This window comes from Phyllostomus hastatus, unplaced genomic scaffold (assembly GCF_019186645.2).
Source record: "Phyllostomus hastatus isolate PE091 unplaced genomic scaffold, TTU_PhHast_1.1 phas_scaffold_39, whole genome shotgun sequence".
Classification (NCBI taxonomy): Eukaryota; Metazoa; Chordata; class Mammalia; order Chiroptera; family Phyllostomidae; genus Phyllostomus; species Phyllostomus hastatus.
In genome coordinates, this window is record NW_025334028.1 from 30,824,154 (window position 1) to 30,841,071 (window position 16,918).

Sequence of the window (16,918 nt, forward strand, 5' to 3'; positions counted from 1 at the left end):
CATGCCAGTCCATCCTTTTGGTGTGTTATTTGTGGAGCCAGTTGGGTGGTACTCTGGTGTGGTCTGAAGCTAGCATGGGGTGTGTTGGTTCTGGGACCTCTTGGGAGAGGCTTCAGGGCAGGCCCAGCTGCCAGGTTAGTAGCTGTTTGTGCCTGGCCTGGGGCCATCTGATAGGAGCTACAAAGCTATCTGTGGTTGGTAGCTGCCTGCTCTGGCTTTAGAGGCACTTGGAAGAGGCTCTGCTATTAACTGTGGCTGACTGCCACTAGAGCTCAGCTTGGTGCCACTTAGCAAGTGGTGAACAGCCTTCCAAAGACAGCTGCTGCTGGCCGCTTGTAAGGAATAGCAGCTGAGAGAGGCTGTGGCTGTTGTACAAGTTGAGTGTGATGGGACCTCAGGGTGGGGCAAGTGGTGTTAACCAGATTGATGGAGACTCAGATTCAGTGCCCTCCTGTGCCTGCAGGCTGGGTCTGGGGAGAACTCAACAAGGTAAATGTTTCACTTAAGTCCTGAAAAGAGCTGGCCCTCCAGCCCTCGCCCTAAACTAGTCAATACAGTTCCTTCTGGTAAGTCCCTGGCTGGGGCAGCAAAGGGACAGCAAAGGAGCTTAGGGTAAGTGTGAGTGAGTCTGTGCTCTGGCCCTTTGAGATGATATTGGTCTACAGCAGCTCTCTGTCTCACCTGGATAGGATCCCTGCTAATTTTCACGGCCAGATTTTGTGGTTGCTGGGGAGCCCATTGTGGGACTGGGCCCCTTCATTCCTCCAGGGGGACCTCTGCAGCCAAGAGAACCATCCTGATTCTTAACTGCCACACATGTATGTGGGACCAGCCCATTTTGTGTCTCCATCCCTCCTACCAGTCTCAACGTGGCTTCTTTCGATCCTTCCAGTTCTGTTCAGCTAGTCATCAGGTGGTTTTCAAGGTTGTCCTACAATTCAGTTTTAATGCTGACGTGGTCATGGCACGAGGTGAGCACAGCCTTTCCCTGCTCTACCACCCTGACCCGAGGTCTCGGGTGCTGTCAGCCTCTGCTGTACTGGTTCACCTGCCTGTTTCCCCTCAATCTGTGTGTCTTTCATTTCCCTTCCTTACTGTGATTTTGAAAAGAATGGTGAGAGAAGACACTGTGCTCTTTTCCTGGTTTTAGTAGGAAACCTTCGAGTTTCTCACCATTAAATATTATGTTAGATGTTTTTTTATTAAGTTGAGGAAGATCCCCTCTATTCCTAGTTTGCTGATTTTTTCAATTTCTGCATCTGTTGATAGGATCATGTGATTTTTCTTCTTTATCTTGTTGATGTGATGGATTACATTAGTTGATTTTCGAATGTTGAGTCAGTCTTTCATACCTGCAATGCATCCCACTGGGTCATGGTGTATAATTCTTTCTATACATTGTTGGATTCAATATGCTAATATTATTGAGGATTACTGTTTCCTATTTGTTGCCATTATTCTTTGTTTCTAATTTTGTCTTTCAAGTGGTCTCTGTTTTTTATGTCCTTTTTTTAAAGGTATTTATTTATTGATTTATTGATTGATTTATTTACTTTTTTAGAGACAAGAGAAGGGAGGGAGCAAGAGGGAGAGAAACATCCATGTTTGAGAGAAACATCAATTGGTTGCCTCTCACATGCCCCGCACTGGGGACCTGGCCCACAACCCAGGCATGTGCTCTGACTAGGAATTGAACCGCCAACCCTTTGGTTCTCAGTCCAGCACTCAGTCCACTGAGTCACAGCAAACCAGGGCTGCTTTTTGTGATTTTATTTATTTATTTGAATTTTATTTTAATTGTTGTTGCAGTACAATTTTCTATCTTTTACTCCCAGCCCACCCACCCAGCCCTCCTCTCCTCCCTCCCATTTCCACCCACCCCTAGTTTTTTATCCCTGTGTCTTTTTGTGATTTTAATTGAATATTCTGTATGATTCCATTTTATTTTCTTTCTTAGCATATCAGTAATACTTCTTTTAAAAATATTTTTAGTGGTTGCCCCAGGTTTTGTAATATACATTTACAAGTAATCCAAGCCTACTTTCAAATAACATTATATATACTATTTCACAAGCACTGCAAGCACCTTATAATAACCATATATTCCTGATCTTTCTCTCCCATTTCTTGTCATTCATTTCCCTTATATATAAACTATAATTGTTGAATACATTTTTACTATCATTCTTTTGAAAAACTGTTCTTTCAATTAAGAATAAGGAAAAGGAAAAAAAAGTTTTGATTTTGTCTTCCTTCATTCTTTCTTTAATGTAGAATTTCTTTATGTAGATTTCTTTCTTTATGTAGATTCTTTATGTAGATTTTTTCTTTCTTTCTATATCATTTTCCTTCCCTTAAGATCTTTTAACATTCCTTGCAAAGCAGATGTACTAGCAATGAATTCCCTCTATTTCTTTTCATTTGAGGGTCTTCATTTCCCTTTCACTTTTGAAGGATACAGAATACTATGTTGGTGAGTTTTTTCTCTAAACACTGTAAATATATCACTCTATTCCCTTCTTCCTTCTATAATTTCTTGGGAGAAGTCAGATGTAAGTTTTATCTTTGCTCTTCTATAGGTAAGATTTTTTTTTCCTGTCTTCTTTCAAGATTTTTTGTTTGATGTTTTTCAGTTTATATGATATGCCTGGGTTAGGGAAGTTGGGGGCATTTATCCTCTTGATATTCTCCAAACTTCCTGGAACTGTTTATGGTTTGTTGTCTGGCATTACTATGGGAAATTTTTAGTCATTATTGCTCCAAATATGTTCCCTCCCTCCCTTCCTTCCTCCCTTCCTTCCTCCCTTCCTTCCTTCCTTCCTTCCTTCCTTCCTTCCTTCCTTTTCCTCCTTTCTTTTCCTCCTTTCTTTTCTTTCTTCTGGTAGTCCTTTTACATGTATATCACACTTTTTGTAGTACACCAGAATTATTTGATATCCTGCTGTTTTGTTCAGTGTCCTCTCTCTCTCTCTCTCTTTCAGTTTGGGAAATCTCTATTCACATCCTCAAGCTTAGAAATTCTTTTCTTAGCTGTGTCCCATCTACTTAATAAGCCTGTCAAGGGCACTCTTCATTTCTGATAGTGTTTTTGATCTTTAAGAGTTCATATTGATTCTTTCTTACAATTTATATTTCTCTGCTTTTATTACTCATCTGTTCTTGCATGCTACCTACTTTTTTAGTAGAGTCCTTATCATGTTAATTGTAGTCATTTTAAATTGCCGGTCTCCTGTTCCTTTCTCTGTTCTCCATCTGGTACTGCCATGTTGCATGTTATAATTACCTTTTGTAATTGTACCACAGCTCTTGGATATTCTGTCCCTTTTTTCCCATTCTCCTTTTCCATTGTCCTTCAGTTTGGGAAGTGTCGTAGGCATATCCGCAAGCCCACTGACTCTTCCCTCCCCTTTGTCCAGTTCACTGTTGGGACCATCAAAGGCATTCTCCATTTCTATTATATGTTTTTGGTTTCTGGCAATTGTTTTTGATTTGTCAAAAAGTCCTCACACGAGGATATGTTTATTGATTTTAGAGAGAGAAGAAGGTGGCAGGGGTGGGTGGGAGGAGCGACATAGAGGAACATCAGTGAGAGAGAAACATTGACCCACTGCCTTCCCTAGGCACTTTGACTGGGGACCCAGCCCACAACCTTTTGACGTACAGGACAATGCTCCAACTGAGCCATCAGCCAGGATTGATTTTGACTTTTTATTAGAATTTCCATCTTTCTGTTTATGTTACTCATCTGTTCTTACACGTTGTCCACTTTTTTCATCACAGCTCTTACCACATTAATCATATTTATCTTAATGTCATGGTCTGACAATTCCAAAATCTCTGCCATATCAGATTCTAGCTCTGATTCTTGTTTTCTTTCTTCACACTGTGTTTTTTCTTGCCTTTTACCTTGCTTTGTAGTCTTGTTGTGGAAATCTGTACATGATGTATTGGGCAAAAGGAGCCAAGCAGGTACGTGTTTAGTGGATGGGAATGAGGCCTGCCCTGCAGACAGGCGGCCCCTGAGCGCAGCCACACTGCCCTGGGGGTGCCTCACTGAACCCTGACTCAGACTTGCCCAGCCCGGGGATGTAAATCAGATTAGCAGGGCACAGTGGGCCCTGTTGGAGGGAAAATGACAGGAATCCTACTAGGTGAATGGAAAGTGAAGTTTATAAAATGATAAATTTGCAGTTTTAAAAAATGTGCTTAATTCCATTTCTTTCCTAAAGCATTGTGAAATCTGGATTTGAAAATTCAGGATATGAAAATAAAATCCACATGAAAGGCACATGTAAAAGGAATAAACAGCTTCTAAAGAAAAAGAAAATAATTCTTCCCCATTTTGGCTTTTGTTAGGAGATACCAGAGACAAATGTTTCAATTGGTAATATGACCTAGGAATTCTGCAGTGCCCACATTTCTGAGAGAGTATTGCCAAAGTTTCTGTCACTGAACTTAGGCGAACATTTTGTGTCACTTAACAAAGACCGCGTCCTTGACCAGACTTCAGTCAGGCTTGTCTGAGCCCGCTTCCTAATGAGGCCTCACCTCGGCCGGCAAAAACTGTGGACTCTCAGCACAATCGATTCTGTTTACGCCACACGCCAACCACCCACACTACAGGACTTAAATAAACACCAGCAGAGTTTCTAACAGCTCAAGGCTATGTCCCTAGGATGCTGACTCCTGGCCCCTTAAAATGCTTGCCTGAGAAAGCTCAGCACTGGCAGGGGAATTTACCGGCTGTTCCAGTGAAAACCTGGCAATAGGCAGATAGGCCTGAGCCCCTTCTCAGAGCAGTCACTTTAGAAAGCTTGTGATTGTAAATCCTTTCTTTACTCCTTTGGAGTGTCAGCCTCCGACACCCAGAGCTGGCTCCTCTCTGCAATGTGGACATCCACGGGGGTCACTCTTGCCCTCACTCCCAGCCTGGCGGGCCCCTTGTTCTGACTTGCACCATTGCAGTTCTGGTTGTTACCTTTCTGGGTTAGGTCAGCTCACATATCGAAATGGTCTAGTCTCAGTAACCCAAACCTATTTTCAGTTTTTGTAAATTTCCACTTCCCTGACTTTGCCTACCCCTGATGTTCCCCCCGCCCCTTAAAATGCCCAGCCACCTGTGGACAAATTAAAATTGAGTTCAGCTCCTGCTGGATCCTCTTCCCTGTTGCAATACTTACTGAATAAAATCTGTCTTTACCATTTTGACTGATGTCTGGCTTTGTTTATCTTTGATACATTCCACAGTTTTTGACAAAATTGTGCCCCATCTATATACCTTTCTTCTGTATGGAGACCTTTTAAATGTCAATACATATTCCATCCAAACCTCTGACTGTTTTGCAAATCTCAAAAGCTGAGAAGGGAACTTCCAGTTTTTACCTCTTTGAGGCAGCTTTAACTTAGAATGTGGAAAGGATTAAAGACCACAATAAAGTCTTGAAGAAGTGGGTGGAAGTGGAAGAGAAATAACTTCAGAACTGCTGGCAAAACCTGGAGGATCACTGGGCTAATACTGACTCCAGGATCATAAATCTCTGTCTGCATTGTTCGCTGCTGCTTGGCGGGAAGGTCCATCTTCCCTTCCTCTCACCTGTCCCCTTCCCTCAAGTTCTGTTCCATGGGTGGGGACCAGGTATGACCCCCAGGAAGGTATCATGACAGCCTAATATCATGTGAATTCATAGATCCACAGGGGAAAGGATGAGAGAAATCCATAATCAAAAGAATTCTATTTGAAAGACTCAGAAGTGGTGTTCCCCTTTCTTGTTGATCTGAACCTCCTTTCAGATCTGTTCCTTGTAAAGACCTTCCATTTCAATTGCTTTTCAAATGTATACTATACTTTTGTTTACATATTTGTACACCAGCTTCCCTCCCCTGTGGATCCTTAAATAATTTTTGGATAAACAGTTGGAGAGTGGGGAAAGGGAACTCAGGTATAAAAGTGAGACCATAAACTGTGTTACAAACTAAGATGAGATATTTATTCAGTTGGGTTCTGGTAAATGGATATTCTCCTTACTCTTTCTGTATGAAAAATTTTAAAGAGCAAAAGTCATATAAAGAAAAAAGACAGAAACGTAATTTTAAACCTACTGTCTGATCATTTATCATTCCAGATTGTCTTTATATGAGAGGGACTCGGAGAATCACCTGAGGCGGGAAGAAATGCCCTTACCAAATGTGACCCAAGAAGCAGGGAGGGCTAACCAGCCACAGGGAATCAGATTTGGTTCCCTGGGCTTACAGACCCCGGAGGAAAACATGTGATGACTGCCTTATGTTTCCCTTTTGTCTTTTCTCAGAAAAACTGAGTAGTGAGCACACTACTGAAGTGGAAAACATGAAATCCTTGGTTCACAGACTGTTTACAGCCTTGCATTTAGACGAGATCCATAAAAAGAGAGAGCACCGTTTACTCGAGAAGATTGACCACCTGAAGGGACAGCTGCAGCCCCTCGAACAGGTTAGGAAGCCTCACAGCTGAGTCTGAAAATAATACCCAGGTTTTGTGGAGCACTGTCCATGTGAGCATTTTCTGAATGTTTTACCCTTACTCATTTTCTCCTTTCACCCTCACAGTGAGCCACGAGTATGCTACCGTTATCTCCCTCATTCTGTAGATGGGGAAACTAAGACACCAGAGGCACAAAGCTAATATGTGGTAGAGCCAGAACTCGAATTCCGGTGGTCTGACTCAAGCTGTCGTCTTATACTCTGTGCCCTGCTTCCTCTCCGCCGCAGGGCAGAAGCACCTTGTAAACGAGGGCTGTGTATGCGGGGATGCCCTGGCTGCGCTGGGCCGCTCTTTCCCTTTCAGAGAACAGGCCGTGGCCCCAGCTCTGCTGAACAGAATCGGAGCTGGAAAGTTAGTGACGGCTTCCTAATGTGTGGAGTTAATCAGTGACAGAGAAAAAAATAACTTACAGGAGAAGGTGGTGGAGTCATTTTTAATTTAAGGAAAAAAACAGCATTTTTTAAACCTGTGATTCCACTTGTGATTTTTAAATATAGGTGGGTACCTATAACTTTGTATATGAGTGGAAAGTTTCTGGAGAGAAGAAACTTTTTTTTTTTTTAAGATTTTACTTATTTTTAGAGAGGGAAGGGAGGGAGAAAGAGAGAGAAACATCAATGTGCGGTTGCTGGGGGTCATGGCCTGCAACCCAGGCATGTACCCTGACTGGGAATCGAACCTGCGACACTTTGGTTCGCAACCCGTGCTCAATCCACTGAGCTACGCCAGCCAGGGCGAGAGAAGAAACTTTTAATAGTGATTAACTCGTAGGATATTTAGGGGATGGCTGAGAGAGGGACTTTTTTATATTATTTGTTGGATTATATACCTACATTTTAATTTTTTCTTTACTTTTTAAAAATTTGGTGCTATATCTATTTATATTAAGAATAAAAAAATTAAAAAGTGGCCCATGGAAAGTTTTTCTCCCACTGCCCTCCCAGTACCATAGCCCTAAACTGTGAACCATGTCAGATTTTATGTATAAATACAAATACTATTTCCTCCCTTTTTCAGAAGAGGGCATGGGCTGTTACACACAGTTCTCACCTTTTCTCACTAGCAGTGCACAGGCCCACTTCACTTTATTTCTGTCCACTTTTTGTGCTTTATAGATATTGCGCTTTTTTCCAAATTGAAGATCCTCTACCAGCAAAAAAAAATAACAATTCACTGAAGGCTTAGATGATGGTTAGCATTTTGAGTGGTATTTTTTAAATTTTATTTATTTTTAAGATTTTATTTATTTTTAGAGAGATGGGAAGGGAGGGAGAAAGAGAGGAAGAGAAGGATCGATGTGCAAGAGATACATAGATTTGTTGTCCCTCACAAGGTCCCCAACTGGGGACCCGGCCCGCAACCCAGGCACGTGCCCTGACTGGGAATTGAACTAGCAACCCTTTGGTTTGCAGGCTGGCACTCAGTCCACTGAGCCACACCAGCCAGGGCATGAGCAGTATTTTTAAATTAAGGTATGTATGTTGCTTTTTAGACATCATGCTATTACACACTTAATAAATTACAGTATAGTGTAAACATAACTCTTACATGTACTGGGACCCCAAAAATTTGTGTGACTCACTTGATTGCAGTATGCGCTTCACTGGGGTGGTCTGCGTCCGACCTGCAGTATGCCGAGGCGTGCCTGTGTCCTGGAAAGATCACCGAATGGGCACATAGAGAGCTTTTTCATTACAGCTGCACAGTAGCTTCATGGATATATGGACAATTTTTGGTGTTTTGCTCTTAAAACTGAATCTATCGTGAATCACATGTGAGCAAGAACACCTGCAGTATGGATTCCCAGAAGTGAAATTGCTGTTTTGAAGAAAATCAGCCTGTGACTTTAAGTAGGTCTCAGAGCTTCTGAGTTTTTTATTGTGTACCCATCTATTCTACTTAAATTTTTTTTTATGAGAAGGCATTGCCTTTATAATATAAAAAATGATTTATTAACTGATTTGGAAATAGGTGATCGATCACTCATTAATTGATGTTTTTAAATTGTTTCTTCATAAATCAACCTCTTTAAAGTAACGCAGATGTCCATTATTGTTGTTTCTTTTCTTCTTATAAACTGAACTAATACCCTTTGTTTTTCCCCTCAGATGAAAGCTAGAATTGAAGCTCGCTCCGAAGCCAGAACCAGAAGACTCCTGTGGGCTGGATTAGCACTGCTGTCCGTCCAGGGCGGGGCACTGGCCTGGCTCACCTGGTGGGTGTACTCCTGGGATATCATGGAACCAGTCACATACTTCATCACATTTGCAAATTCCATGGTCTTTTTTGCATACTTTATAGTCACTCGACAGGTGAGTAGTTTGTTAGGAAAATAGTAAGTCAGAACATCTGCAAATATTTCCTTATCCGGGTCAACTAATAAGCAATAAAGCCTTTTTAGTTACTGAATTACTGCTCTCTGGTTTCTATAAGCCAGTAAGTTTCATTGTTGTTTTCATGAGGATGGAGATTTATATACAGCCCAGAGAAATAATATGTAACTTCTATAGAGAAATAAATATTACAACTCAGATTCCTCCACTGAGATCAACACATCAAATTTACATTCTTTTGTTCCCTCATTTATAAATAAAACTGAATTTGTATTGAAAAACACCCAGTAACTTTTGCTTTATCTTGTGATTATTTTGCCAAACATCTCCATTTCCCCCTTTCTTCCTTCTGTCCCGGTTTGTGATTGCTCTTCCTGGCTCGTTTGCTTTTGAAAGGAGCAGCTGATCTCTGCCGAGACTAAGAAACTAAACGTTGTACTTGTGTTGCCTTATGCCGGCTCTGGTAGCCACTGCAAGTATTTCACTCATCCGCCTTTGCTTTGGTGTTGCTAAGGCAAGTATCTTTCTTGTGGAGGCGTTAGGTTCACTTAAAACATGTTCTCTTTTTCTTTTTTTAGGATTATACTTACTCAGCTATTAAGAGTAGGCAATTTCTTCACTTCTTTTATAAGAAATCAAAGCAACAGCATTTTGATGTGGTGCAATACAACAAGTTAAAAGAAGATCTTGCTAAGGTACTTTATTGTAAACACAGCATCTTATAGCTGGTTTTCTTTGGGAGCCAAAACTTAGTGTCAAGGAAATATAATAGGTGGCTTATCCTCACAGGTTAAATTTTCCATGTACTGTGGTTTGTTCAGTAAAATAGTTGACTAGTCTGATACTAATTCCATATCCTACTGTTTTATTGTCTTCTGTGTTTGAAGTGGCAATAGCTTTAAATGTGTATGTGAAAAAGTGTTAAATGACTTTGAGATAGTAAAGTAATAGTTTTCAGTAGCAATCTATTTCCAGGCAAGTGTTTGTTTTTCAGGAAAACAATCCAGTATCAAGCTCATTTGCAGATTTGTAACCTATCAAAAACAAAGAATTTTAGGATAGTAGACACTGATCATTTTAAGCTTTCTAAAGGCATTTGCAAGTTTTTTCTCTTTAAAAATAGAAAAATCAATATGGTATTCCTCCTTTAATCTTTTGTCTGTCACATAAGAAGCTAAAGGTGCTTCATGTCACTTGGCTGGTTATACACGGTTGGAAAGTGGGGAAACCAGGGTCTGACACCGAGAGTTTGTCTCCGGGGCCTGTTTCTCAGGCAGCTTTTATCTCGGGTCTCCCCACAGACTCATTAGCTTGTTCATATGGTGACTTCTCAGCATGTAACTAGAGTTTTGATTTTTCATAGTAATTTTATAAGAAAAAATGTTCTGGTAAAAATATCTTCCATTGCTCAATGTATACTCATTTACTAGCCAGTAATCATCGTATCTTTTGATATCTGTACCTTCTCAACTACCCATTCCTCAATTTAAAAAAAAATAACTAAAATTAAATTTGTAACCCAAAAATTGGAGTTAAAGAGATTTAAAAGATTTTTAAAAAAAATTTTATATATTCAGTATTTAGGAGAAATACAATGATGCATTTTTTAAAAAATTTCGGGGATACTCTTCTATTGCATGATCCAACCCAGGAAGGCTAAGGAATGTTTCCAACTAGTTTATAGCACTGGGCATTTAAGACTTAAAAAAGCAATCTGTGAAGTATTATTTTTTTAAGGTAATAAAGTTGAGAAAGGAGAAGCTGACAGGTCACAGAGTGGGTTTTTGTTTTTGTTTTTTTAATTTGAACCAGAAAAAACATTATAAAGGGGGAAACTAACGTAGCAAGAACTATAAGGATGTATTAGAAACCTTACACTTGCCTTTTATATTAAGAAAGGATCCATGAAATCGAGACATCGGGCATTTGTCCACTGGTAGTTGAGGGTATGGACTGACCTAAGGAGACGTGTCCGCTCCAGCAGGCATGCTGGTGTGTTTCCTTTGCTCTCTGATCAGGGACTTTTTCTTTTTCTCGTTGACAGGCTAAAGAATCCCTGAACCGGCTACGTCGCTCTCTATATTTGCCAACACAAGTAGAGGAACTCAATGAAAAGAATTAATCTTACATTTTTAAATGTCAGTGAATTTTTCCATTATGTGTTGATTTTGTGACTTAGAAACTGGAACTTTTTGAGTCTAATAGTTCATTTGAATTTGACTGTTTCAGTATCTTTTGTTAATTAAAAAAAAATGCTTGCCAAACACATATTCTTGGGAGTTCTCATTTGAAATGTTTGGTTTGTGGCTTTTCACTGCTTCTTGAGGTTTAATGCTAGAAGGAGCTTTGCTGCATCCACCAAAATCAAAGCGGCCACAGGTGCAGTTTGGCGCTCAGGCTAAGAATCCTTGTTGGCCTGGCCAGTGCTGATTGCCTGTGAGGCAGGGAAATGGTCGGCATGCTTGGCATCCTTCATTCCTAGCCTTCATTTCAAGTCATCTTGTCATTAATTTCATTAAGAATTTGTTTTTAAGCCCTGGCTGGCGTAGCTCAGTGGATTGAGTGCGGGCTTTGAACCAGGCATCACAGGTTTGATTCCCAGTCAGGGCACATGCCTAGGTTGCAGTCCATGGCCCCCAGCAACCGCACATTGATGTTTCTCTCTCTCTCTTTCTCTCTCCCTTCCCTCTCTAAAAATAAATAAATAAAATCTTTAAAAAATTGTTTTTATTTTAGTTACAACATAATATTACACTAGTTTCAGGTGTACAGCATAATAGTTCAATGTTTACCTTATGAACTGATCACAATAAGTCTAATAACCATCTGTCACTGTACATTTATTTTTTAAATACATAGTAGTTGGAAGACTTTTATCATTAAATATAGCTAAAATTGTTATAAAATGTCTCATCTTAGCTAATATTTCATCTTAGCTAATATTTCTGGAAATAGATACTATTTATCATATGTTGTCAAATACTGGACTAGGTGCTTTACATATTTATTACCTATGATCCTGTGAGGTAGCTATTTTTAAAGAGAAGGGAAGGGAGGGAGACAGGGAAGGAGAGAAACATCAATGTGAGAGAAAAACATGGATCAGCTGCCTCTCATACACACCCAACCAGGGACCAAACCCACAACCCAGGAACTGAACCCAAGACCTTTTGCCTTGTGGAACGGCACCCAGCCAACTGAGCCACACCGGTCGGGCTGAGGTCACTATTTTGGGGGGTAGCTTTCCAATTTAATAATAAGGAAACTGAGGCTTACAGAGGTTAACTTGCCCAAGTGCACATAGTTGGAACATTTAACCATCAACTCATTATAGGTCACAGATCTTTATAAATTTTCAACTAATGGTATTTGATCTATTACCTAAGATTTCACCAGTTCAGCATTTGACAAGGGTAAGGATGGCATCCTAATATCAGAGATGTGCTTAAAACAAACAGAAGGCCCCCAGTGTTTTCGGAATATATCTTTTAGTCAAGTCAGATTCAGACTTCCTTATACCTTAACTACAACACAGCGATCGCTTGCTGTTTGTATCAGTATCTCTATAACACGGAGATTCTGAATTAGCAATATATTAGTGTTTTATTGCTAAGCTAAGAGTGTGCACTAATACACTTTTGTAATGAATATTATCAGGGTAAGTATTACAAGAAATGAAAAGAGTTCCCAGACCTTAATTTCAGTGCATATGCACATGCTTCCTCACACAACAATTCTCGAACAAAAGCAGGGTTTCTGAGAATTAACTCAATTCTGACACTATCTGCCCGGAGATGGAATGCAACTCCATGAGTTAAGGAGGGCGGAGTCCCACAAGACTGGCCTCTGCTTCACATGCCGGTTGCAAGCCCAGATGATCACCTGTGCTTCTGACCAAGTAGCTATAAATCAGAAGTTCCGGCAAACCCCTCCTCTGGTTAGACTAATTTGCTAGAGCAGCTCACACAACTCAGGAAAACCCAACTATTCACTAAATTACCAATTTATTAAAAAGGATATTAAAGGTTACACATCAACAGCCAGATGAATAGATATATGGGTTGAAGTCCACACCAAGGAGCTCTGTCCTCACGGAGTTTGGGGCCCAGCATGGTGAAGAGACAGGTTAGTAAGCCAAGACAAGTGGAATAGGGAAATGGAGACAATTAAACAGCCAAGCAGTTGACAGCCACATGGTAAATAGGAAAACCCTATCTTCCCTAAACAAAGACGCTTGCGAAATGGTTTCTACTTCTTCCCGCCCAGAGAGTAAATAGCTTAAATCACCCCACTTAGGGAGATAGATAGCAGAAATCCAGTTAGTGCCATTTGTGCCAATCACACCCAAGGGTGGTTGAAATCTGGAGAATAGATCTGATAAATATTCTACTGAGATCATCCTCTAAACTTCCCACCTTTAAAAAACAGATGAGAACCCTCAAGCACTTCGATCTTGGGAGCCTGCCCGTGACTTGCTCCCCTCTCAGGCATGCATCTTTTCTCTCCTGGATGTTAAAGGACCCCACTTACAACTGGGGGAGCAATGGGCAGCGGCAGCTGGTCCTGGGCCTACCCCTTTTCTCTGACTTTTCCACAAGCTAACAGCAGCAGCCCCGCCCTGGCTCACTCCTGTCCTGTAACATTCCTGCAGAGCCGAAGCCTCCGTTGCTTCTCCCTAAGCCCTCCCTTGCTTCACTGTCCCCAGCTTTAATAAATACTCTCAAAATCGCCTCGGACTGTGTTGTGAAATCTTCCCTGCACAAAGTCAAGACCCACACCCTACCAGTGGGCCTGAGGCAGACCCACCCAGGCCTTGTTCGCTTTCCGGTGAGAGTGGCACCTAGAAGCTTTCTGGTTCTCCAGTGTGAAAGCCCTCCCCCAAAAGGCCAAATAAGTTGTCCTCTGGGTTTTTATCGAGGCTCTTCCAGCAACCAACCCCCACCCTTGGGGTGGGTCCAAAAGTCATTCCTTTACATAACAAAACACCTTTATCACTTTCTACACTTAGGAAATCCAAAGGTTCTGGGAGCTGTGAGAATGAAGACAAATGTAATCACAATGTTGCAACAAGCCCATAAGTCAGGTTCTGCCTTTAAGGAACTCTGTCCCAGGAAGAGACAATACCATCATACAGTGCAAGTGAAGAGAAACCAGTTAGAAAAGGTGGGCCTTGCCTCTTGGGTGGAATTGGGAACGAAGAAAGGCTTCTCAGGCAAAATAAAACAAGTGGTGGCAGGAGGCCAGAAGCGGCTCTTTGCTGCATTTTGGTGGGATATTTTTCTAAGCTGAACTGAGCACGTAATGAAGATTTCTTGAAGGCTGAACTGGGGGCTTGGTGTCAGAAAATGGAGGTGGGATTCTGGATTTAGCATAGGAGACTTCAAAGTAAATCAAGTGTGGGATAGAAAGTGTGTGGAGTTTGGGATCAGGCAGGTTCTCAAATTTACTAGCTGAAGATACTAGGCAGTTAACCTCATCAAAGTAATTATAATACAATTGACTTTCACGAGAATAAAGTGGTGCGCCTGTTACAATGCCAAGAATAATACCTGGCTCATACTAGGTATCCAAGAAAGATGGGGAAAAGGCCTATGGCACTTCCAGGTACAGAGCTGGGGATAGTCTAGTCATGGGAAGCATGGCTACTGGATTCTTGCACACAGTCTAAAGCACAGGTGGCAAACACAAGGCCCGAGGGCTGAATCTGGCCCTCTACCTTGTTTTATCCAGCCTGGCACTTTGTTCCTACCTGGCGGCCTTGCCGAGCTCCTTGCCCCTAGTTAAGGAATAGTTCCATTTATACAGCCCTAAAATTACACTCGGCCCTTTGAAGGCAACCTCGAAGCTGATGTGGCCCCCGTTGAAAATGAGTTTGACACCCCTGGTCTAAAGGAAAATCTGGGGATTTCTGGTCAAGATGGCATTGTAGGCAGACATGGCTCACCCCTTCACACAACCACATCAAAATTACAAGAAAAATATAGAACAACTATCACTCAGAACTGTCAGAAATCGAGTTGAGTGGAAGTCTGACAACTATGGAATTAAAGAAACCGCATTCATCGAGACCAGTAGGAGGGGTGCAGATGCAAAACAGGCTGGTCCCACACCCATGTGTGGTGGATAAAGATTTGGGAGAGATCTTGGGAACAAGGAATCCCAGCCCATGATTCCAGTCTCAAGAAGGTAAGTCCCCACAACATCTGGCTGCAAAAACGACCGGGGATTGAGTCAGTGGAATAAACTGCTGCAAGCAGTTCCTCCTAAAGAATCTACACACAGACTTACCTCCTCACACTCACTCCATCTGAGCTCCAGCACTGAGGTGGCAGCTTGAAGGGCACCAGTGGTACACAGGGAGAAACTGAAGTGTCTGACATCAAGGTGAGTAGAGGCCCTTGTCCCTTTTCTAAACTCTCCTCTCCACCAGAGCCTGCAAGCTAGTGCCATCAACCTGGCTAAAAGTGTTTGACCCACCTTGGAGATCGCCAGAGACTTGGCCCCACACAACTTACAGGCCCACAGAAGATGTTTTTCCATGTGAATGGCTGGTCTTGGCTCATGCTTCACAACTTCCTAAATCCTCTCAAATAAGCAGCAGCTGACCTCAGTGAACCCCACGCCTGGCACTAGCAGCAGCCAGCCTAGGTTCATAGCTTGGCTTCAGTGGGGAAGCTCCAAGCCCAGCACAGTAGCAGCCATCTCAGATTGCTTTATAGCTCAGGCAGGGTGGCTTCCAGCAAAACACAGGTGAGGGCTGAACTTGCCCTGCACTGCCTGGGAAATTCCAGAGCCTGCATACCCAGTGGACAGCTACAGACCACATCAGAGCACCACCACCCTGCCCCTTCACAGCTGATCCTCCATGAAAGGGCAGAGGTCAGTGGTAAGTGGTCACAGCCAGTCCTTGCAGCTGACTGGCCTGGGTAACTCCCTCACATTGATTTGCCAACAGCAATTCAAGTTCAACTACAAGAGAAAGGTGTATTCAGTCCACATGAAAGGTGCACCTCGAGCACCCAGCTTCAGTGATAGGGGAGGCTGGGCCAGTGGACCCTACAGGACACCTACTACATTAGGCCACACTACCATGACATGGAATCAAAGCTGCTCTTCCTAATACACAGAAACAAACACAGGAGGCTGCCAAAATGAGGAGACAAAGAAACATGGCCCAAATGAAAGAACAGATCAAAACTCCAGGAAAAAAAGCTAAATGAAATGGAGATAAGCAATGTATCAGATGCAAAGCTCAAAACACTGATTACAAGGATGCTCAAGGAACTTAGTGAGGACTTCAACAGCATAAAACAGACCCAGTCAGAAATGAAGGATACACCAATTGAAATAAAGAACAATTTACAGGGAAACAACAACCAGGTAGAATGGATGAAACCAAGAATCAAATCAGAAATTTGGAACGTAACCAAAAAAAAAAAAGACAAGCATTCAGAACAAGAGAATCCCCCTCAAATGAGGATAGTATAAGCAGCCTCTGGGACAAGTTTAAGTATCCAACATTTGCATCATAGGGGTACCAAGAGAAGAGAAAGAAGAAATTTGAAATCTATTCGAAAAAATAATGACAGAAAACTTCCCTAATTTGGTGAAACAGACATGCAAGTCCAGAAATCACAGAGTGTCCCTAAGACGGACGCAAACAGGCCCACTCCAAGACACCTCATAATTAAAACGCCAAAGGCTAAAGATAAAGAGAGAATCTTAAAAGTAGCAAGAGAAAGGCAGTTAATTACCTACAGGGGAGTTCCTGTAAGACTGTCAGCTGATTTCTCAAAAGAAACTTTTCAGGCTAGAAGGGACTGGCAAGAAGTATTCAAAGTCATAAAAAGCAGGGACCTACAGCCAAGATTGCTCTATCCAGTGAAGTTATAATTAGGATCAAAGGGCAGATAAAGAGCTTCCCAGACAAGAAAAAAACTAAAGGAATTCATCATCACCAAACCATTGTTATATGAAATGTTAAAGGGACTTATTTAAGAAAAAGATCAAAACTATGAACAATAAAATGGTAATGAATACATATCTATCAACAATTGAATCTAAA

The 16,918-nt window shown here is 41.7% G+C and overlaps 1 protein-coding gene across 4 annotated transcripts in view; it reads left to right on the forward strand.

The window, feature by feature from the left end:
* Nucleotides 1–11,121, forward strand: part of MCUB (mitochondrial calcium uniporter dominant negative subunit beta) — a 94,246-nt gene extending 83,125 nt beyond the window's left edge. For 3 of the 4 annotated variants that reach the window (XM_045820263.1, XM_045820266.1, XM_045820265.1), the window contains 4 exons: nt 6,309–6,469; nt 8,629–8,832; nt 9,432–9,548; nt 10,898–11,121. In XM_045820263.1, coding sequence (XP_045676219.1) covers nt 6,309–6,469; nt 8,629–8,832; nt 9,432–9,548; nt 10,898–10,975 — 560 coding nt within the window. In that variant the 3' untranslated portion in view covers nt 10,976–11,121. The remainder of the gene's footprint in view (nt 1–6,308; nt 6,470–8,628; nt 8,833–9,431; nt 9,549–10,897) is intronic. The other variant, XM_045820267.1, reaches the window with a different exon arrangement.
* Nucleotides 11,122–16,918: the final 5,797 nt, after the last annotated feature.